The sequence below is a fragment of the Varroa jacobsoni genome, unplaced genomic scaffold (genome assembly GCF_002532875.2).
Source record: "Varroa jacobsoni isolate VJ856 unplaced genomic scaffold, vjacob_1.0 scaffold_1097, whole genome shotgun sequence".
Taxonomy (NCBI): domain Eukaryota; kingdom Metazoa; phylum Arthropoda; class Arachnida; order Mesostigmata; family Varroidae; genus Varroa; species Varroa jacobsoni.
This window is the reverse complement of record NW_019213999.1, coordinates 65,715-84,678: the sequence shown is the minus strand read 5'-3', so window position 1 is coordinate 84,678 and position 18,964 is coordinate 65,715. Positions and strand designations below refer to the sequence as shown.

General features: G+C 40.2%; 1 protein-coding gene across 1 annotated transcript in view; it reads right to left on the bottom strand.

Annotated features, from left to right (window-relative positions):
* Positions 1–9,185, bottom strand: part of knk (cytochrome and DOMON domain-containing protein knickkopf) — a 10,993-nt gene extending 1,808 nt beyond the window's left edge. The window contains exons 1-11 of the mRNA XM_022844152.1: positions 8,845–9,185; positions 4,710–4,935; positions 4,113–4,387; positions 3,911–3,983; positions 3,312–3,486; positions 2,781–2,886; positions 2,517–2,626; positions 1,766–1,937; positions 937–1,254; positions 636–724; positions 117–282 (exon numbers count right to left, since the gene is read on the bottom strand). Of these exons, the coding sequence (XP_022699887.1) occupies positions 117–282; positions 636–724; positions 937–1,254; positions 1,766–1,937; positions 2,517–2,626; positions 2,781–2,886; positions 3,312–3,486; positions 3,911–3,983; positions 4,113–4,387; positions 4,710–4,935; positions 8,845–9,013 (1,879 nt within the window). The 5' untranslated portion in view covers positions 9,014–9,185. The remainder of the gene's footprint in view (positions 1–116; positions 283–635; positions 725–936; positions 1,255–1,765; positions 1,938–2,516; positions 2,627–2,780; positions 2,887–3,311; positions 3,487–3,910; positions 3,984–4,112; positions 4,388–4,709; positions 4,936–8,844) is intronic.
* Positions 9,186–18,964: the final 9,779 nt, after the last annotated feature.

Here is an 18,964-nt window from a genome sequence, read left to right as displayed (position 1 = left end):
TTACATATATACGTATATATATGTAAGCTGAATTGACCCTAACAGATGCTCAGGTGTACCTCCTTGCGTGGTTTAGATTGCGAGTTGATAAAAGCAAGAGATAATAAGACTCTTACCGGTATTAGCCTGTGGTTTGCCCTGTCGGTTGAATGTGACCCCAGCGTATATCTTAGCATCTTTTTGTTCAACGCTCGATAGCTGAGCAAAACCGCCATACTGCGAATCGGTTATATAGAACGGATGATAGTAGCGCCCATTATGGGGATTATCACCTCCCTCAACCTTAAATATAAACAAAAAATATTTTTACGTATGCATACATATAAAGAGCAACACTTAAGAAGTACGTTACATGCAGATGTAAGTGTTAGGTCAACATAGATACATCGAAAAAAACAAGTTTGTAAATTAAAAACGAAAAAGTAAGGAAATTATCGTGGTTGTTAGAGGCTCTGCTGTCAACCCGCTCCGAATATAACAGTCTTTAGCAGCATATCGGCAACTCGGAACCTCATTCGTCCATCAATACTTGAAAGTTTGTCGGTATTGCATTCCCTACACCTGAAAACTAGTAGGGTTTCCAAAACTATTTTAGTCGTTAATAACCGAATCATTGGCATAGATCGCGTTAATACCTTGAAGGTGTAAGTTCGACCTCGCTTTAGGTAAAGGGCTGGAGCAAGCAGGCCATTTATGTACCATGATACTCCAGGTGACGGAAGGCCTGTAATAATAAAATAAGCTTTGGAATCGGACTGTCTACCGACTATGAAACCCTAAGCAACTAAAGACATCTGCACGTTGGCAAAAAAGCAATCTTCGTAAAACAGTTAACTTTAAGAATTTCGACAATAAACCAAATCGTACTGTGTTGCTCATTGTTTAGCCGAATAATAAATTGAAATATTGATCCTACGGCGATGCTAATAAATTTACCTGTGATTCCAGAATATCCCTTTGTACCTCCCGAAGGTCCAATTCTCGCGATGAATTGGGTAACGGTGTTCCCCACAATTTTGAATGGTCCCCATGACTGAATTGATTGTGCATCAGATCCGCGCTGTTGGCCTAGTGGCCAACCTTTTATAAAGTCGGTACACGAGTCCACCTTCGTTTTCGATCCGAAATGGACGAAGACATCGCCTCGCGGATACAGATGATGGAATAATGGTTCCTTTTTATGGTTCAACCGACCAATGGCCCATACAATGGGCATTGGTCGAGATATATCATAGACGCGGTCGCTGGCATCATCTGAGAATAATGTATCGTAATAATGAAGTCGAAACTAATTACATGTGTGTAATAAGATCTCAATAGCTAATAGCTCTAGACATCCAGGTGCTAAAGATTGGATCATTTGCCTATAACGGCTTCTGTTCGTAAGTTGTTTGTATGTCTGTCTGCAATAGTCAGTTTGTAGATCTGATACACGTACTGAGGTCAAATTATAAATTAGATAAAATTGCCATTAAACGGTGTCGGCGTGTCTCTTAATTAAGTGCGTGATTTTTCTCACCGAAGAAAACATCTTCAAAGAGAACTATCCAATGGTGCTTATTCAGTGCGCAATTAGATTGATTGTGTTTATAGAAACCTCAGGAAACATTTTAAGTATACAAACGTATGTTAGAATAGTTTAGGTCTAATCTTTAGCTCTTCCTGTATGTGAGTAATTCGTGTTATATTCGAACTATACCAAGCCTATGAAAACTCCTGACTGTATTTAAGTAGTGCGCACTACCATTATCCAATATTATCTTACCGAGTGGCAGGATGCCTCTGCGATAAATAATTGTTGTCAGACCGTCATTTTTGCTAAATGTGAGAATCTGGTATGAGTTGACGCCTCCGAGAGATGTGTCGGGGCATACACCCTGACGACTACTCAGCACTTTCGAACACGGAAATAACCCTCCAATTTTGTAGTCAATTACCTACAGACAATGAATGTGTTTATATATCTATATTATATTATATTATTAATGAATATATCTATTATAACAGAGTTGTATAAACGATAACTGTTTATACCTACGCATGAATTTTACTAGATGCAAAATAGAGTCAAAACAGAATGGTTAAGTTTCCGGAGTTCGCACCACACATAATATATAGGCACCTTTAAAACTCTAAAGGTGATTTGATCTTTGGAAAAAAATGGTCACTTTCACAAGATAACATCCATCAAAACAATAGGTGGCCTACAACATCTACGCTAATATCGAATTCAGCTCCTTTGCGTCGTGTGTCTAAAAACAAAGCCTATGGCTGATATCAAGTGTGGACGACAAATGTGGGACAGGCACTGCGTTCTGACGGTTGACCGGATATTCACGGCGTCAGTGCGCGACCATTTATACTATCTACATGTATGTATATACTAATGCAAATCCAGGAAAATGTATTCACGCAAAATTCTGTACATACTCGTATATTTTCTGCGTATTTTTTTTTAATCCTATGCTACGTGTACAGAAATATGTCCTTTTTCCACCATCTAGGTCTGAACTAACCTGTCCATAAGGCCCATCTACAAAAGCCACTGCAACATCCGCGTTTAGCATTTGAGTGTGTGTTGAGTTATCGTCTCCGGAGGGACCCAAAGCGAAATAATCATCGTCAGCTAAAATACAGGGCTTGTTCGGTTAATTTTCATCGGAAATAGGACAGCAGCTATGAGATATCAATCACCGCGACTCATTATAACACAAACACCTAAGAGTCTAGCATAGTATTCGCATCGCAAGAAATACCCAGTAATCGTAGCTTCAACGCACCAATGGGTCCAGTTAGCTCGAATGTAATTGAACTGCCCTGTATTTCCCACCGAAGCTGCAACTTAGCGTGTAACTGCTCACAGTTTTGTAGTCTAGACTCGTGTTTCTGTAAAACCAAAACATTCAGATGAAAAAATTTTCGCAACAAATTTCATCGGAAAGAATTAGGGGACACTAAAGACTATCCACTGCATCAGCAGTACAGCGTACAGGTTGTGTACGGATTTCGATCGCTGAATTTCCAAAAAAAAATATAGATACGTAATTAATTTAAAAAGTATTTTTCATGAAATACTTTTGCTGTTGATTATACTATACTAATTAAGAATTCAACCTCAGATTATCTTAGAATTGAGTCTGCTCTTATCCAGTGACTGCACACCACTAAAAAACAAATAGTAACTTTACTAATACTAGCTTTTTGATTAACCGAACAATAGTAATAATAATAATTGTCATACAAAATTGCAAGATGTGCAAGCATTTCGATCAGTTAATAAACTTGTTTCACTAAACAGTTAGATAGCTTACGTATGTCTGAAGTGTGCTAGGGGGTATGTCATCTCCGTGGGGGATCTGCACAGAACCATAATTAATGGAGAGATTTGCATTCCAGATTGAAAACCAATCGATGTCGAATACGGTTGTTTTTCCAGGAAGAACAAGCGTTACGCTCTCGCCACGATATGCCCGGATCGGATTAAGACTAATAAAAGATAATCATTTTAATTAACTAACTGTTGAAATCAGTTATCCATTTGAGTGCGTATCCATTGTATTAGTGTAGGCTAATATTATTAATGGCGTCCTCGTTTGGTACAGGCCAACTCAGATTAGTAAGCTTATGACTAGATGTAGTACGGGTGTTGTTTTTGTATATTACCTTAGGCAAAAACATAGACATTAACACCTACTTATGTATTTATTACGCCCTTCTCAAGATAACTGGAAAGAATATTCTGTTGACAAATAAATTGCGTACTCCATTATTTTGTAGAAAGCAAACACACTTTGCGATGGAAAAGCAACGATGATTCCCAACATATTATATGCCTACGTGTTCTGCTCATCCTACCGGGCAAACCGGTGTTATAATACCCCACAACTCAATGCTGTCTGAATCTACTCACTATCCTTGTTCATCAGGTATTTTGAATCCTGCGCTGCTTGGTTGAGCGCCCTGGCCTACCCAAAAATAGGTGTCTGTAAATGATCAACGAATACGAAAGAAGAAAAAATTAAAACAAAACCGGTGATAGGACCGTATCGCTGTAAACACCATCAATTTTTGTTTTTTTTGTAAATACCGTTATAGTAAATAGAAAAAGGTACCATTATTCTCTCCGTTGAAATGAAAGCGTGGTATAAACAGTGTCTTCGTATCCATTACGATAACGGTACTAGAACGTACACCAGCTCCTTGCCGGGTCAATTCGGACAACTTGCGCGGAGCCGGTGGTTCGAAACCTTCCGGCAGAAAGATATCTCCATAATTCTCGTTATCCCGTAGATTCCAAATGGCCAACCATTTGATTGACGTTATCTTACGCTTATCGGGCAACCGAATGTAGATATCTTTATCCGTGTATGGTTCCAGGACGTTTGTTCTGAAGCGATTAGGTGCAAGATCAACATCATAGAAATCTATTAAATGATTTTTTAATTATTAAATTAATGATTTTTTTTGATTAAATTGAATTGATTAAATGAAAGATTTGAAGATTTTCTAGTACTCTCGTTATTGTACATTCGTCTGTCCTACGTATAATAATAATAATGATAAACGATTTCAGCTTTTGACTTAAAAGAAAATTAACGCGAAAAACTCAAAACTCCTTCATTTTCCTATTATTATTATTATTATTATTATTATTATTATAAAGTTATTTTTATTGGTCGTAACATAGAATTTGATTAAATTTGACTAACTTTCCTTCTTCGTCGGGAACGATGAACCCGACGTTACTTGGGCGAATCGAAGATCCCGCCCAGAAAAACGCATCCTGACCAAGGCCATCGTAGAAGAAGTTTCGTATCAACAGCGTGTACTCGTCGACAGCATATACACTGCCGGAGACCTGATGTGAATATGTATTGATTCGCCCGATATAGAGACCCTGGTGCTGTTCTGATCCGCTTTGGGCCTTGGCGATGTCTGGAAAGCCAAGCCTAGCACTTTTACTATTATTATAATTGTTATGATTGTTGTGATTTGGGTTTACTTTCAGAGCGGTGGTTCTTATTCTCTGTCTATCATCGCTGCGGATTCTATTTACCGTCCAAGACCACCACCTTTATGGGTAAAGAATTTAAAATACACATAATATATAGGATAATTTTTTCTTAAATACATTTTGCAAAACCCTATTCATGAATATTAAATCTTTATTTTGATTAATAAGATATTACATTGACAGCGTTACTCACACTCTCTTAAAAAAAATGTACGGCTCGGATGTAACACAGCGCAAACGAGTCCAGATTTTAAAGTTTTAATGATTGTGAATATTTCTTTTTGACCACTACACTGCCTATATAATGTTAGAGAAAGTTACAAACTTTGTAGTAGTTATCTGACAGCTTTTAAGCTCGAAATTCGGATTTGCACGATGTGGATGCCGAAACTACGATGAGATACTAGCCAGAAGACCACAATTCTTTTTACAAGCTTTTTACAAAAGCTCGACGTTCGTGTTATCTTGGCTTCAAATTGCCCCCGATCCTGACATCACGTCATTTTTAGCAATAGCGTCACCCGTGGATAACTCGAGCGTAAGTTAAGCTGGGCAGTTCAGCTCATCCAGCCTAATCGATTAATCGATGGCTTGATGACGCTTTTGATCATCGAAGTGCATGAGAACTTAATTGTCGTCGCTTCGACGCGGTTGTTGTAATAGCCACTGCTATCGAAAATTGCTGTCTATGTAGGCAGTAATGTCTTAGTCTGACTTGTCTCTGCAGTCGTCATCTGTGACGTAGTTCCTTTAGCATACGATTGGCCGTTTCGAAGCGACCGTGCGACCTTCGCGACGAGCGTCCGCTAGCTACCTGTAGCTATAATAAATAAAATCTACACCATCGCGCATGGATCAATACCTACTGTTTCATTGTTACCTCGATCTTTTATTGTGGTTTGTAATGGAACGTTCTATGCGTTTGCTGATCCGTCCACGATACGGCCCCGAATACGGACTCAACAGCACGGTGACCCACAGACCCATGTACATAAATCTCTCTGCCGTGCGATCTTCACCACGGCAAATTATCGTCCTTTAATAATGGTATCTATAAACGCTACCAGTATATTTTTCTTTCAGTTAAATATGAGTTTACTCATAGGACTCGTTAACTTGCGCGACAGTTTGATTATAATGACAATTGCATTGAATATAAATAACTTAGGACTATTTCCAACCAGCGATTCTAGTTTAAGACGAAAAGTTGACATGCCGAGTTACGCTGCTGTGATACAGTAAAAGACACTGTCGGCATGATACTAATAAATCGAAACATAAGGAAGTACAGAAACTCATGGGAGGTTGAAAATAAGATCACTGATGCTTCGCGAGTGTGTCGGATTCTGTTTCAGGGAAAATTTACTGTGAATATTACCTAAGATGTCTTCGCAGTCATATGAACTGGTGACTACTTTTGATAAGGCTCTATTATCTGAACATTACCGGAAGGATACCCCTATACGTATTCGCCAAAAACAGAAACAACGACAGCAGCGACAATAGCGACACGGCAAGCAAATAAAAAGGCATTCGGACTTTTTCAGAAATGTAAAACTGCCAAAAGCATAATAAGCAGGTGCCAAAGCGTGGCTATCAATGTCCAGGATAGGTTTACGACGGCCAAATTGAGTCGCTTAAACATATAACGAAGTCGAATATGGAACTCGTAATATTCAAAGACCAAAATATGCAGGAAAAACCTAAAGGTGCTCGAATCAAAATCTTCATACGGTATGGCAAGCATCATTCGAAGTGGTGGTGAGAAAATTGGCACGGACTATCTATTCGCTCCTTTGGCGAGCTCAGTTGCATCCTGAAATACTCGCGTGGTAAATGCATTACGCTGCGGAACAATTGAATGCGTTGTAAGGAGTGTTTAGAGAATCATTCGAGTTCTACAAAACTAAACGCTAAGTGTTTCTTGGAACTTCACGTTTAGAACTGCTGTTGAGCATTGTTTCAGACAAGCTCTAACAGACCGTATTATATTCTACAGGTACCATCTGATGTTGCAATAGCCGACGCCTAATGCTTGCCAAAAGCGTAAGTAATTCCAACTGTGTCTTGGGGTTGCGATAGCCACGTAGTCGCTGAGAAAGATTGTTTTCAGTAATTATTAACAACAAAGGAGTAGCCGTCGACGGCCTTTGAGAGAACCATTTATATTCCTAGTACTTTATCACACACCATGTTTGGATCAGAAACTATATGGCAGAGTGTTGAAAATTTCTAGTCAGGAGGAAAAAGCGCGTCTTTAAAATGGCCACTTTAACAAGCAAAGCATGATAGTAAGTGCTTCAAGTTTTTGGGTGCGAACAGTCGTTCGCAGACTTCGCAGAGCACGTCACGGACAGAGTACAATACGTAACGACGGCGAGTGTAGGTGAACGAACCCCCGTGTTGACATTGGCTCTATTCAGAATTCTAGCTTTCTACAGAATACAGGTAGTGTGGGAATACCAATCATCGGCGTGATGCAAAAAACTCAACCCAATTAAACCAAATTAAAAAGCGCTATAAGACTCCATGGCTCATCGTTGAACGCGTATACGCGTATGCGTAGGCGACATGCTGCCGTTTATAAAGAACCTGAGCCGCAGATTAAAATCTCTTAGAACCCTTCTTTGTTTAAAGTTAATGAGTACATCAGACAGAAAAATGCCGAACATCGATCTCGATTTTTATAATACAAAGTCGAGGGAGCCTGGCGAATAGAACTAACCGACACATAGTTACGCGTTTACCAATGTGCTATACTGGGTTTTTATTTACAAGATGCTACGTGCCGCTGTTCGAGATAAGACGGAATAGGCCTCAGAGGCCACACGGCTCCATGCGCTGCATTGAACCTTCAGTGAACAATTTCGCTGATTAGGCACATTAATTAAATACGTTTTAAATATCAACTTCATACATTCACATGACATAATTGTACTTTCTTTACACATGTATTAAACGTAACATTTGGTATACGTATGTGCAGTTTTTATGCAAAAGGACTCAAGTTTACTAGATGAGATTGACTTGCACGAAAAATGAATAGTAGAGTTGGACTGATTTCCTTGTCTTGGATTTGCTAGCAGAGTGAACAGCATTTTGGCTAAACTCAAATATCGCTCCTATTAAAATGGCATCCATTAAAATGGATTTAAGTTTTTTTATGCTGAAAGTTTTGAGTTTATTTATTTACTGGCTTTTTAATCAACTTTGGAAGCACTCAGATTGCTGATTTCCCGAGAAATACTGTCAATGTATGTATATACAAACAATAAACTTAGGCTCTGTTACACAGGAACCTTTTAAATGTACGTTCCATTATATTATATAGGCGGAAAATTACCTCAAAAAAATCAATTTTACTTTGTAACAGTACTTATGGATACTAATAATGTATTTTTATTAAGCCCGCTATTGTTCCCTGCTGTGCCGTTTATGGATTGTGCCATAAATCCAATAATTTCGTGACCATTTATTTTCGACCGTAGCACTATCATTGCGCTATTTTCATTTGCAACAGTGACAGGATGATTCGCTATTCCGTACCACTTGGCACGAGATGAATATAAAAATAACCAATCATTTGTCGCCAATTAGCGATTATCCTTCAGCGCATTAATACACTCGTCCATAGGCCCAATCGAAACACGTTCAACAAAAACTCTAAGCACATGTTTGCATGTGCTTGAGTAATTCAAGATAACTGATATACAACTCAAAACACTTCGTTATCCTCCCGTATGTTCCGGAACTCTTCCACAAAACACAACGGTGCAACCAACTTTGTTGGTCTTTCTTTTAATTTACCTAGGGGGTTTTGGTAAGCTTACCGAGTTGGATTCCGAGAACAACAGCAGCGGTAGCGAACACCAGGAAGCACCGCAGTGTCTTCGTCGGTGGCGAAGCAACCGCGTCAGTCCGACTGCGCAAATGGCGGTTGTTTTCGCTCAGTGACAACCAGCGGAAAGTCAGTTCGGTGTCGCGGCCCGGGAGTCGCATCGCGAACGCAGTGAGTTCAAGGAAGCAAGTTGAGCCAACAATAAAAGTAATAATGCAGGGGGCAAGGGCCCCACCGAAGCGCACAGCAAAACGCTTGGCTGTCCACCAGTTGTTGCCAGCCCACGGGGCCACGATTCGTACGCACCGAACGGAAACGCAACCAGCTAGAAGGTAACGGAGCCAGCCAACCAGGCATACAGCTCCAGCCAGAGGCAGCAGCCGCCGCGAGGAGGCCACTGAGCCAGGAACATCGCGGTGAGGGAAACACGATCATGCTGAAAGCTGCATCATGAGCATTGCCAACATGGCTGGTATTACTGCTGTCCCAAAGTCAAGCGTACGCAACGAAAACGAAGACCGTATCAAGTTGTTGTTGGTTACGGCGGGTTCTGATACTATGTGCCGCTGCCGCTGATGATGTCGCGGGCGCTCTGCTTCAAAACAGTGGAAAGTGATACTGAATCGCCCGATTATTGGTGATTTACCGAAGGCTGGTGTAACAAAGATAGAAGTTTTGCATGCTGCACACGAAAGATAAGCTGAGTAGTGAACAGTATGCAGCAGGGTCGATATGTAATATCAGACCCAATCATTGGAATCAACACATGAAATGTCATCGCTAAAAGTCTTTGCTAAATTCTGTTAAAAATGAAATTGCTTTGTTGAGCTTTTAACTGCTATCTGATTTTGATATCGTCCTTTCAATTCAAAAACCTTTGTCCCAATCACGGAGACTGATACACACTCGAAGAAGGATGACACATAGAAACATTTATCTAACAGTCGATAAATAGAACCCTGCTGAGATTGATATTGTGGCAGGTTTTCGCTGAAACAATTTTTTACTTTGAGTGTAGTAAGCAAACGAATGGGATGCGTGAGGTCATCTGGGTTCGAGACCAGACAAAGACATATTTCGTTCCGTCCTAGCAGTCTGGCGTCTGAAACAATGCCTAAAAGCTACACGCCGGACGCGAAGTTGAACATCAACATTTTCAACTTAGCGGTTGGTTGAAAATTTCGTATGGTAAAAAACTTTCTGGTAACCACAGAAATCATTTATCGATTTGATAAAAAGGCTAAGCATATGTCCCCTAACAAGCTTGGTCAATTATATCACAGCGATCACATTGTAGGCGTATTTCCCTAGACTACAAAACCAATAGATAGTATAAAACGAATAGATCGCAAAATCGACGGTCAGCCATCTCAATCTGAATTTCTTGTTAAAATATTAACGAAATTTCTGCATTCGCTAGAAGTATTTTCATATAATTTTTTTAGAATTTTTCAAGGACCTCATGAGGACTGGCAGTAACGTACACCATCGATTTCGGGCAAAAAAGGCGTTTTCAACCCCTTGGGAATTCGTCTAGCGCTGAGAGGTTGGAGTATGACATACCTTTGCCCAGGTTTATAAAACGATGCACTATATTCCGCGCCTGTTACGACAAACAACTCGCCGAACTTTGTTCACATTTGAATGCCCCACTCTGTATTAGAAGGAATAAACGAGCTAAAAAAAAAGTTAAGGAATAAACGCGTCCAGACGTTGCCTGGTTTTCTAGTTTAATGACTAGCAATGACTGCATGGCAAACGAATTCGACCTTCTCTTATTTGTCCATTTTACAAGCTCATGCTTCTTAAAATCATCTACCGTCGAATTACCGTAAATTAGAAACAAGAAGTGTTGCTAGTATTTACATAATAGCTAACTTAATTCAACAGACTCGACTGTCACGTTACACGATGAATCCAGGCGTAGGATTCAAAGCATATAAATTTTATGAGATTGTTTGAAATGAGTTCCACAGATATCAAAGTTTTATATGGCCAAAATTTGTCCAGCTTAATAGATCAAGCTAAACAAAAAATACTCACCGAAATCTCTTACTGTAAGGTATAGTGCTGTTAAAGCGGTTATATACTAAAGAGCGAACATTAACATCGAAGAGTACACTAAAATTACAAATTTTACAGCGGAACATATTTCCTGAGAAAATTGACCTTCTAATATTAGATTGAGCAAAAATGACTGGCTATTATTCTACTAAGATAATTTTATCATCACACAACTCACATATCATAGGTGGTATGAGCCGCGTTAAGTCAGCATTAATGTCGTCTGAAATTGGCTGTAGATTGGCAGTAATAAAGTGATGAAACTCTTGGAACTCTTTTATCCTGGCTAAATATGGAGCATCTGTAAAGATTCGCTATATTTTTCAACTTTATTACGATATAGACATGAATTCTGCTTAAGTTTATAAATAAAGTTTTGGTATTTTTACAAAAGGCTCAAAGTTATTATGTTGGCTTCGTTCAGGTAATAGTCGACTAAGTACAGAAGAAGCTCATCGAATCATTGCGAAAGTTGGGCAAGATGAACGCGTGAGTAGCCATGATATTACCAAGGAATGTAGACTTGCTACAAAAAAAACTTTCAATGAAGGAATGCATCAATCATTTATCACAATTTTGCGCTCGGAAATCACGGAGGTTCTACAGTGATGAGATCATGTTATCATGGAAAAAATGGCAGAGGCCGTCGATAAAAAATGACGAAAGTTAGTTTATCAGTATTATTTTATGATTACAAAGTATTTGTTCTAATTTTCACTTAGAAACAGTCAATATTTTTTGAAAACCGAGTAGAAGGCAAACTTCAACTGGGTGTTTACCCAGCGAATTTTTGCTGTTGTTTAGGCCCGAGGCGTAAATTTTAATATTGAACGTTCTATATCTTTGTCGGACTTTCATGTTTCCATTATTCTGTACTAGACCTAAGTGGGACATATTCTGCTACTTTAGGTTAAGTTGCCTCGAAAATATCACTCCCCAGAGGAGCATGTAAGTTGAGTGATTCTATTTTACTAACTATCCACTAAAGTGTGCGTTTCAGTAGTGCCAAACCTATCCAGAGTTGCCCTTCCGGCAACTTTCATTATACCTTTCTTTATTTGATCGCATATGTTGTACAGCATATACCGACAACAGGGCCGTAGAACCATTGAAAAGTGTGTCACGAAATAGAAGATGGGCAAGCACTACCAGTTGTCGTTATCCGCAATCAATAAAACGTATTTTCACTTCAAATTGACCGAGAAGGCCTACGTGGGTTCGAAATCCACGACTGCCCCCTAGAATGAGAAGTTGCTTTGCAGCTTAGTCGGAACATGAATGTTTAGATCTGTATTTTTGAAAGCCAGAAAAGAAACCGCGACGCCTGACGTGATATGAGACGAATTCGCAAACTTCACTGCGCCTGCTTTCACCGTTGACTTAACTAATTTGGTTTGCAAATACCATACCTAGCCTAACGCGAATCATAGTATACCCCAACAGCTATTCTGTTGTTTCTCCTAATTTGTTATTATTTTCTAATTTGTCGATACGAACATTTACAAAACTCTTTCGAACCACTCGAGTAAGTTGATTCGAATTATACCGAACTCAATCTGAACTATAGTTGCATTGTGAATTTGTATGTTTACAGTTGTCATGCTACACTTCACCTCGGAACACGAAACATCAATTTTGTTATCATGTTGCAGCGATTCCGTTACGATAATTCTACTCGGCTAACTCAGTCACTTTTTATCGTTATCGTCGACGTTTATTCCATTGCCATTGCCCTGCGCCAAATATACTATTTTCCAATTGGAATGTTTTAATAGTTTTTCAAATACCCTCAATCATCTTCTCAGCCTGTTTCAGTATTTGAATATTCATGTCACACTCAACTTCACGTAAAGTATTGTTCGATTCGAAGCCAGCGCCGATTGTGGTTGCCTTAAAAAGAAATACTTATCCCTTTGAAGAATATGATTTGTATTTCATCTACTCGGCACCATTTCGGGAAAGATTACTATTTAGCGTTAAACTGTGAAAATTTCTCCTGCAGTTTTTTTTCATGGTTATTTTTTGAGGATTTAACAGCAAAAAAATTACACATGAACCTTTAAGAAACTCTCAACTACTGACCCGGATCACGGGTCCAAATCATAAAAAAAAAATGTAAAAAATTAAGGATCTTCCTCAAAGTGATGCACTTTTTGTATAAGGTTTAAAAACAGACAACTTTCTGGTTCAAGCTTTCCGATTATTTCAGTACCTAAGCAATACACATGTAGAGTCGCCTTAGACTCATTAGTTATTTCTAAGCAAAACATATTAGATACTCAGTCTTTTTTCCGCTGTAGACACCGTTTAATACCTCTAAGAATGTTTAGTTCGCAATACGTTGCTTTGCATCTGGCCAGTTCCACGATACTGTCACTATTAAGCATAAACACGTTTTCAAACGACTTTTCGGATGCCTTGGGAAGATAGAGGCCAGCTAGGGTGGGACATAATAATGGGAGTTAAAACCATCTACAACTATATATAATTCTACGTAAAGACAATAGCACTGCTAACCTAAAAATTATTGACTTAGCCAACTAACAGGCAGCATTGTTCCCCAAGTAAAAAGCATAATAGTAGATAGTATTCATTACGGTGCTCCCTTCGCTTAGGGCGACATGTCCACACAAGATCTCCCATTTTAACAGGGCATTTTTGCTCAGGATTTCGTTCACAGATGGAATATACATAGCGTGAGTAAATTGTAGTGTGTCTAAAGTATCGTTTCTACTAGAAACTTAGCTGTTCTCAGTTCGGAGGAGGACAAGCTCCAAGATTAAAAGCATTGGCTCCAGGGGGAAATAACGAAGACCAAAAGAAACGAAGACTGGTTTGCAGAGACGAGATGGCTGGGGTTGTCTCTTCGTCGCCTTATGTTACATAGGCAAGCGCTAATTATATAACGCCCACCATAATATAATTATATTTCTTCCAGTAGACAATTCATTAAGCATATGCAATATATACGAATATTTACCTTCATCTTGTGTAAATTAGCTAAACAATATAGTCCGAGGCCTCAACAGCAACACTGTGATTAAGCAAGCTAATTTAACTTTTTGCAGATGGCGCACTTTGTTTAGTAGAAAGTCATCGTCGTAATGTTTAATGTTCTCTGAGCATCCGCTTATTGTAACACGACTTTGTAACAAATTATCATTCTTTCCATAGCGGCTATGCATTTTTGTTTTAAGCAACTGCTTAAGTTAACCACTGGCCAGCGTTTAGTTGATTGCCGTGTGGCATGCGTATAAATTAATTGAAAACCTATACACCACCACTATAGCATATATTTAAAAGCAATATTTATCATTTACATTGGTTCTGAAAGCTTCGCAGGCAAAACTTTACACTTTCTAACAGCGCAGCGATAAAAATAGCAATGGAAAAAATTTACAACCGTTGTTTTTTGTCTACTTTATATACTCTAGATTAGAACTATTTACTGTAACTGCTAAGTAATAGAAAATGCATTGTACCTCTGTGCAGGTATGTTGTCGACCCTCATTTGTCAAACGCTAGCCGCGCCAAGTCATTTATTTTGAATAGACCGGAGATTGCAAAATCCTGTAGCAGCAGGGTTTTTTTTTGAAACGCGGTTGACTTTCAGCTAGCAGTCTATGTGCATTGTACCACTTTCAATCTGAATCGTGAGGTGTTACTACGGAATCGTTCAAAAGAAGCCCACAGCATAACTCGGCCCACTCAAGTCTCCCGCCGAAATACGCGACGGATAGGCTCAGACTGCCAACTCTCAAGTTTGATACGAAATATTATATGCAACAAATGGCAACATGGTCTGAGTGGATAATACGCATACCTTTAAGTGCATTGTTATGGTAATTATAGCCAACAAGCGTGCTGTCACGCTACCTACAGTGTAAATAAAGATATGACTGCCATACAATAATAACTAGGCCAATAAGGAACTAGGGGAAATAAAGAATCGGTAATAAGATTTATAGCTGCTTATATGATTGTCATGCGGTTTCATACACCTGTTAGAGAAACTCCTGATAAATTCAGCGCGACTCATCCTGGTTACACTCTTAGATGGGGCAAGATGTTAATGATAAATTTAAAAAAGGTGGTTTCAAGGGCCTGTTCGCATACAAAAAGAAAACAGCTGAGAGTGCCTCGGCAGGCCGCCTACTGTTCACGGTCGATAAACTTGCGAAGAATATGTCCCTGCGCAAGCCGTTTTTGATGAAAAAGTTGTAGTTTATCAAGGAAGACGAAAGCCCTTTTTAACCGGGTTTTCTGAGGGGCCGTTTGGTGACACCCTTGGCTGCGCACTGTGCGCCATTGGGCCCTAAACTGTTCCTTAAACGGTGTGTACACGCACCCGTACAACGATATGAACACAAAAACACAAGGCTAGTCTCAGATGCTGCTCACGAACTTAGAAGATCATCTAATTAGGGTAAAAGATCGGATCACCCTGGGTAAATATAGCGCGCCTAAAAACAATTTTGATGATGGCCGGTCTTCAGACGAAGTGGAGGGTTGATAGCAAAGCAAGGCAGCCGCCGCATGAAACTTTTTATAAGCCAATATCCAAGTAGCCAAAATCTGTCCGAGTGGCCAAACAAACTATCCATGTCGACTTCGTTCAGAGTACGATCCCAACGGCTATTCAGTTTTAATCCACTATTAGCTGCGGTGGGTTGTACCCTTGATGAGGCAGGCTACAGAGAATGAGGTTTAAGCTATGCCGCATAATGGCACTACTGAGCCCTCGTTCAACCCGTGGTCCTCTCCACTGATGAAAGAAATAGGTTTTTGCGTAAATTACAAACTGAGTTCTACTATGGATCTAGAAGTGTAGCCATTACCCTGTATCAAAAACGCTACCGATGCCCTCATCGATCGATTTTCGCTAATTCCTGTTACTTTAGCGCCCTGGATCTAATTAGTAGATATTGGCGGATCAGCATGAACGCAGACGACATTGGGAAAATGGTATCTTGTACGACAGCGGGGCTCTACAAGTCTGCCTTTGGGTCGCTTCAATGCACCCGCGTTGTTCCAAAGGCTGGCCTGCGTTTGAGAGCAAAGAAATGCACTTTTGCAACCCAGAAGTTGGTGTACCTAGACCACAAGATCATAACTGCCGAAATTTCTCTGAATACTTAGAAGGTCTAAGTGCGTTGCCCATGGTTAAGGAGGTGAGAGTTTTATAGGCTTAACCTCCTATAAACGTCGACTTATGGGGGATTGCTGGTCTGCCTGTAGGCTGTTGCGATCTAAAGGTTCATGAGAGCCTGTCCTGTGCCACTTTTAACAGGATCTGACGACGAAGTAACAAAGAAATGCCAGCGAGAACGGGTTACGGACTGTGCTGGCGTAGGTAGAAGTGGGACGCAAGCGGACCACCATTTGATTGATGTCGAAACTGAGTGCCATTTATCTGAAGCCGTGTGCTTGGCGGTAACGCGTATCCTTGAAAAATTCCAACCATACTCGTAGGGGGGGACCCTTCAAAGTCGTTACTGACAGCACTAACGTACTTGAATTGGAACCCAGCGCCTTAACTTTGCCCGCAGTCAAGGCGCTGGTTTCCAATCACTTAGAAGACGTTTACCCAAAGGGTTCCGTTAGCGACATAGGGACACTTTGTTGCTTCACGTTTGGCCCTACCGCTGGTACATAGTAGCGCTTTTAAGGTAGACAAGGCTCAGAAGGTGCAGAGGAAAAACCCTCGGTTGCTGTAATCGCCAAATTAGAGACAAAAGCTTGCGTCCCAGCGTATATGCTTAAGGATGGTCAAATCTACCGGGACAATCAGAAGGGAATAGTGCTCCGCGTTCCCATCGTCCCACGAGAAAGAAATTACCATACTATATCATTCGGCAGGGTATGTCGGCATCTGTAAGACTAGGCTTGCGACGCAGGTACGAAAGGGGCTGGATTGATGTGAAGTCTGTCAGCGGCGTACTTGAGATCCAGGAGGGCGCAACGCGTTTCACCTAATGTCGTCTCTGAAACATTCTCGAAAGTCCCAAGCGGTAATGCTTTTCAAGCCCCTGTATTGGTTGATTACTGAACTCGTTTTGTTCAAGCGTGTAGATTCGCAAGCTGACGTCCAGCACCGTGATCCGAGTGCTGGAAATTGCGGAAGTGCTTCTTTGGAGGCTTTCGCGCCGTCGTGCGCAGCATGCCTTATATCGCAACCGGTCGCAGACAACTTCAGGTGAATTGCACATTAAGAAAGCTGCCGGACATTTACGATGCACCGGGCTAGTCAAGTGTATGATTTCAACGATTACTCTAATTACAAAGATAGTCCCTAAATAGACCTACAAGTTATAGCTTGGTTAAGATGCATCAGTTCGAATTTCGCTTTCGCTACCGGGCCGTATAGGTCGCAGAATCCTTCGGCAGTGGGGATACTATGAAACTGTTCTGGAGCAAATATCAAGAACTCTGGAATCGACGACAGTATATTAAAGCGCAATTCGGGAAGAAGTCTACCCCGCGAAAATTTGAGAACGACACAAGGATGCTAGTAGAGATCTAAAAGGAAACGCCGGGACCCTCTGGCAAGTTTTAGCTGCGTTACCATGGGCCATTTACTATAGTGAGCTAAGCTATCCCACAGAGCTATTGGGTTGTCATACCTCGCGGCCGGCAGCCGATCGATCAGAACGGTATACAGCGTAAGGCCGAATAAATCGCAGTTTGTCTGTAATAGCTTTGTTGTTCGTAGCATATACATATATACAGACAACTAGAGTCTTTATTTTACGTATATTAAAGTAGAAGGGGATATGCAAATGATGGCGATAAGGAGCGGATTTAACGGTGGAAGACATGCTATGAGGCATGATATTATAGTAATGTGTCTTTAATTATATTTTCCAATTGACCTTCTTTATTGGACCTCTTGTAGACGTATGTCTTTGTATTTCTCTAATAAAGTGTTTTCGTTCCTGCCAACTTTGATGCAAACAGATCCGCGGAAAAAGCACAGTCATAAATTTCTCCTACGTAAAACTCTCCCTTTCTGGAGAGAATTTGTCGTCAAACGTGTCATATGTAGTATTAAAATGCGTAGTCCCTTGTTTCAACAAAATGTAAGAGGTTGCGTTACTATCTGCAAGTGCGCCAAGACATGCATTTTTTAAATCGGCGCCTACGGTGTGAACGATATAACCTCACACTGCAATTTCCATAGTTGATGAGACTGTCACTCCGAAGTCTATATCCACTTCCTACTCTATGCATTTTGCTGGATACGAACGCAATCTCCTTAGGTTCGAACAAAATGAAATAAAAAATGAAAAACAGGAACCCAACGACTATCAATTTCACAAGATTTTCGGCTTCTACATTTAGGACTAACATCGCCATCAGCCCGACGTTTGTTTTTCAAAGACTCACGTGTCAAGTCCATGAAACTTGGCAGAAACTAGTAATGGTGAACAGTGCGGGATACCAGTAAAACAATTCGTGCTGATCATCTAGTTTGATTACTTCGTGCCATTATAAGTCTTCTGAAATAACTATCTAGTTATGGTTCTGACCACCGATGACCGGAACGGGGTCATCAAACAATACTAAAAAACGAAAAACGCCATCATGGAGACAAGCATTCGCTATCAATCAACATAATCATTCTATCCTCAATACGCGAGAAGTATGGAATCACAAAATCCATTTGCAATAATTCAAACAGTACTAAACCCGCACTAACGCCGACTCACACGATAACGCCGAAGTTCACATTGATTATGAACGTCGGGACAGCTAAACCGATAACTCCTCTCAAGCTCAATTTTTACCAATGACGTGTGCAGTGGATGTAATTCGCGATTGTATAAACATAAAGGCACTAAATTTAAACACTTATGGCATGAAACTTCCCTCGTCATTATGATATTACTCGATAAAGCCATTTCAATGAGCACCGTAGTCATTGCAGTATTATGAAATGGCGTCAGTTTATACATAAAATACAGAAATAGCGTCAATTTATCCCTGTTACAAATGTGTTGGATAGTTGAGTCTGCTTTTTATTGTAATAATTTCCATGTATCCTGCTT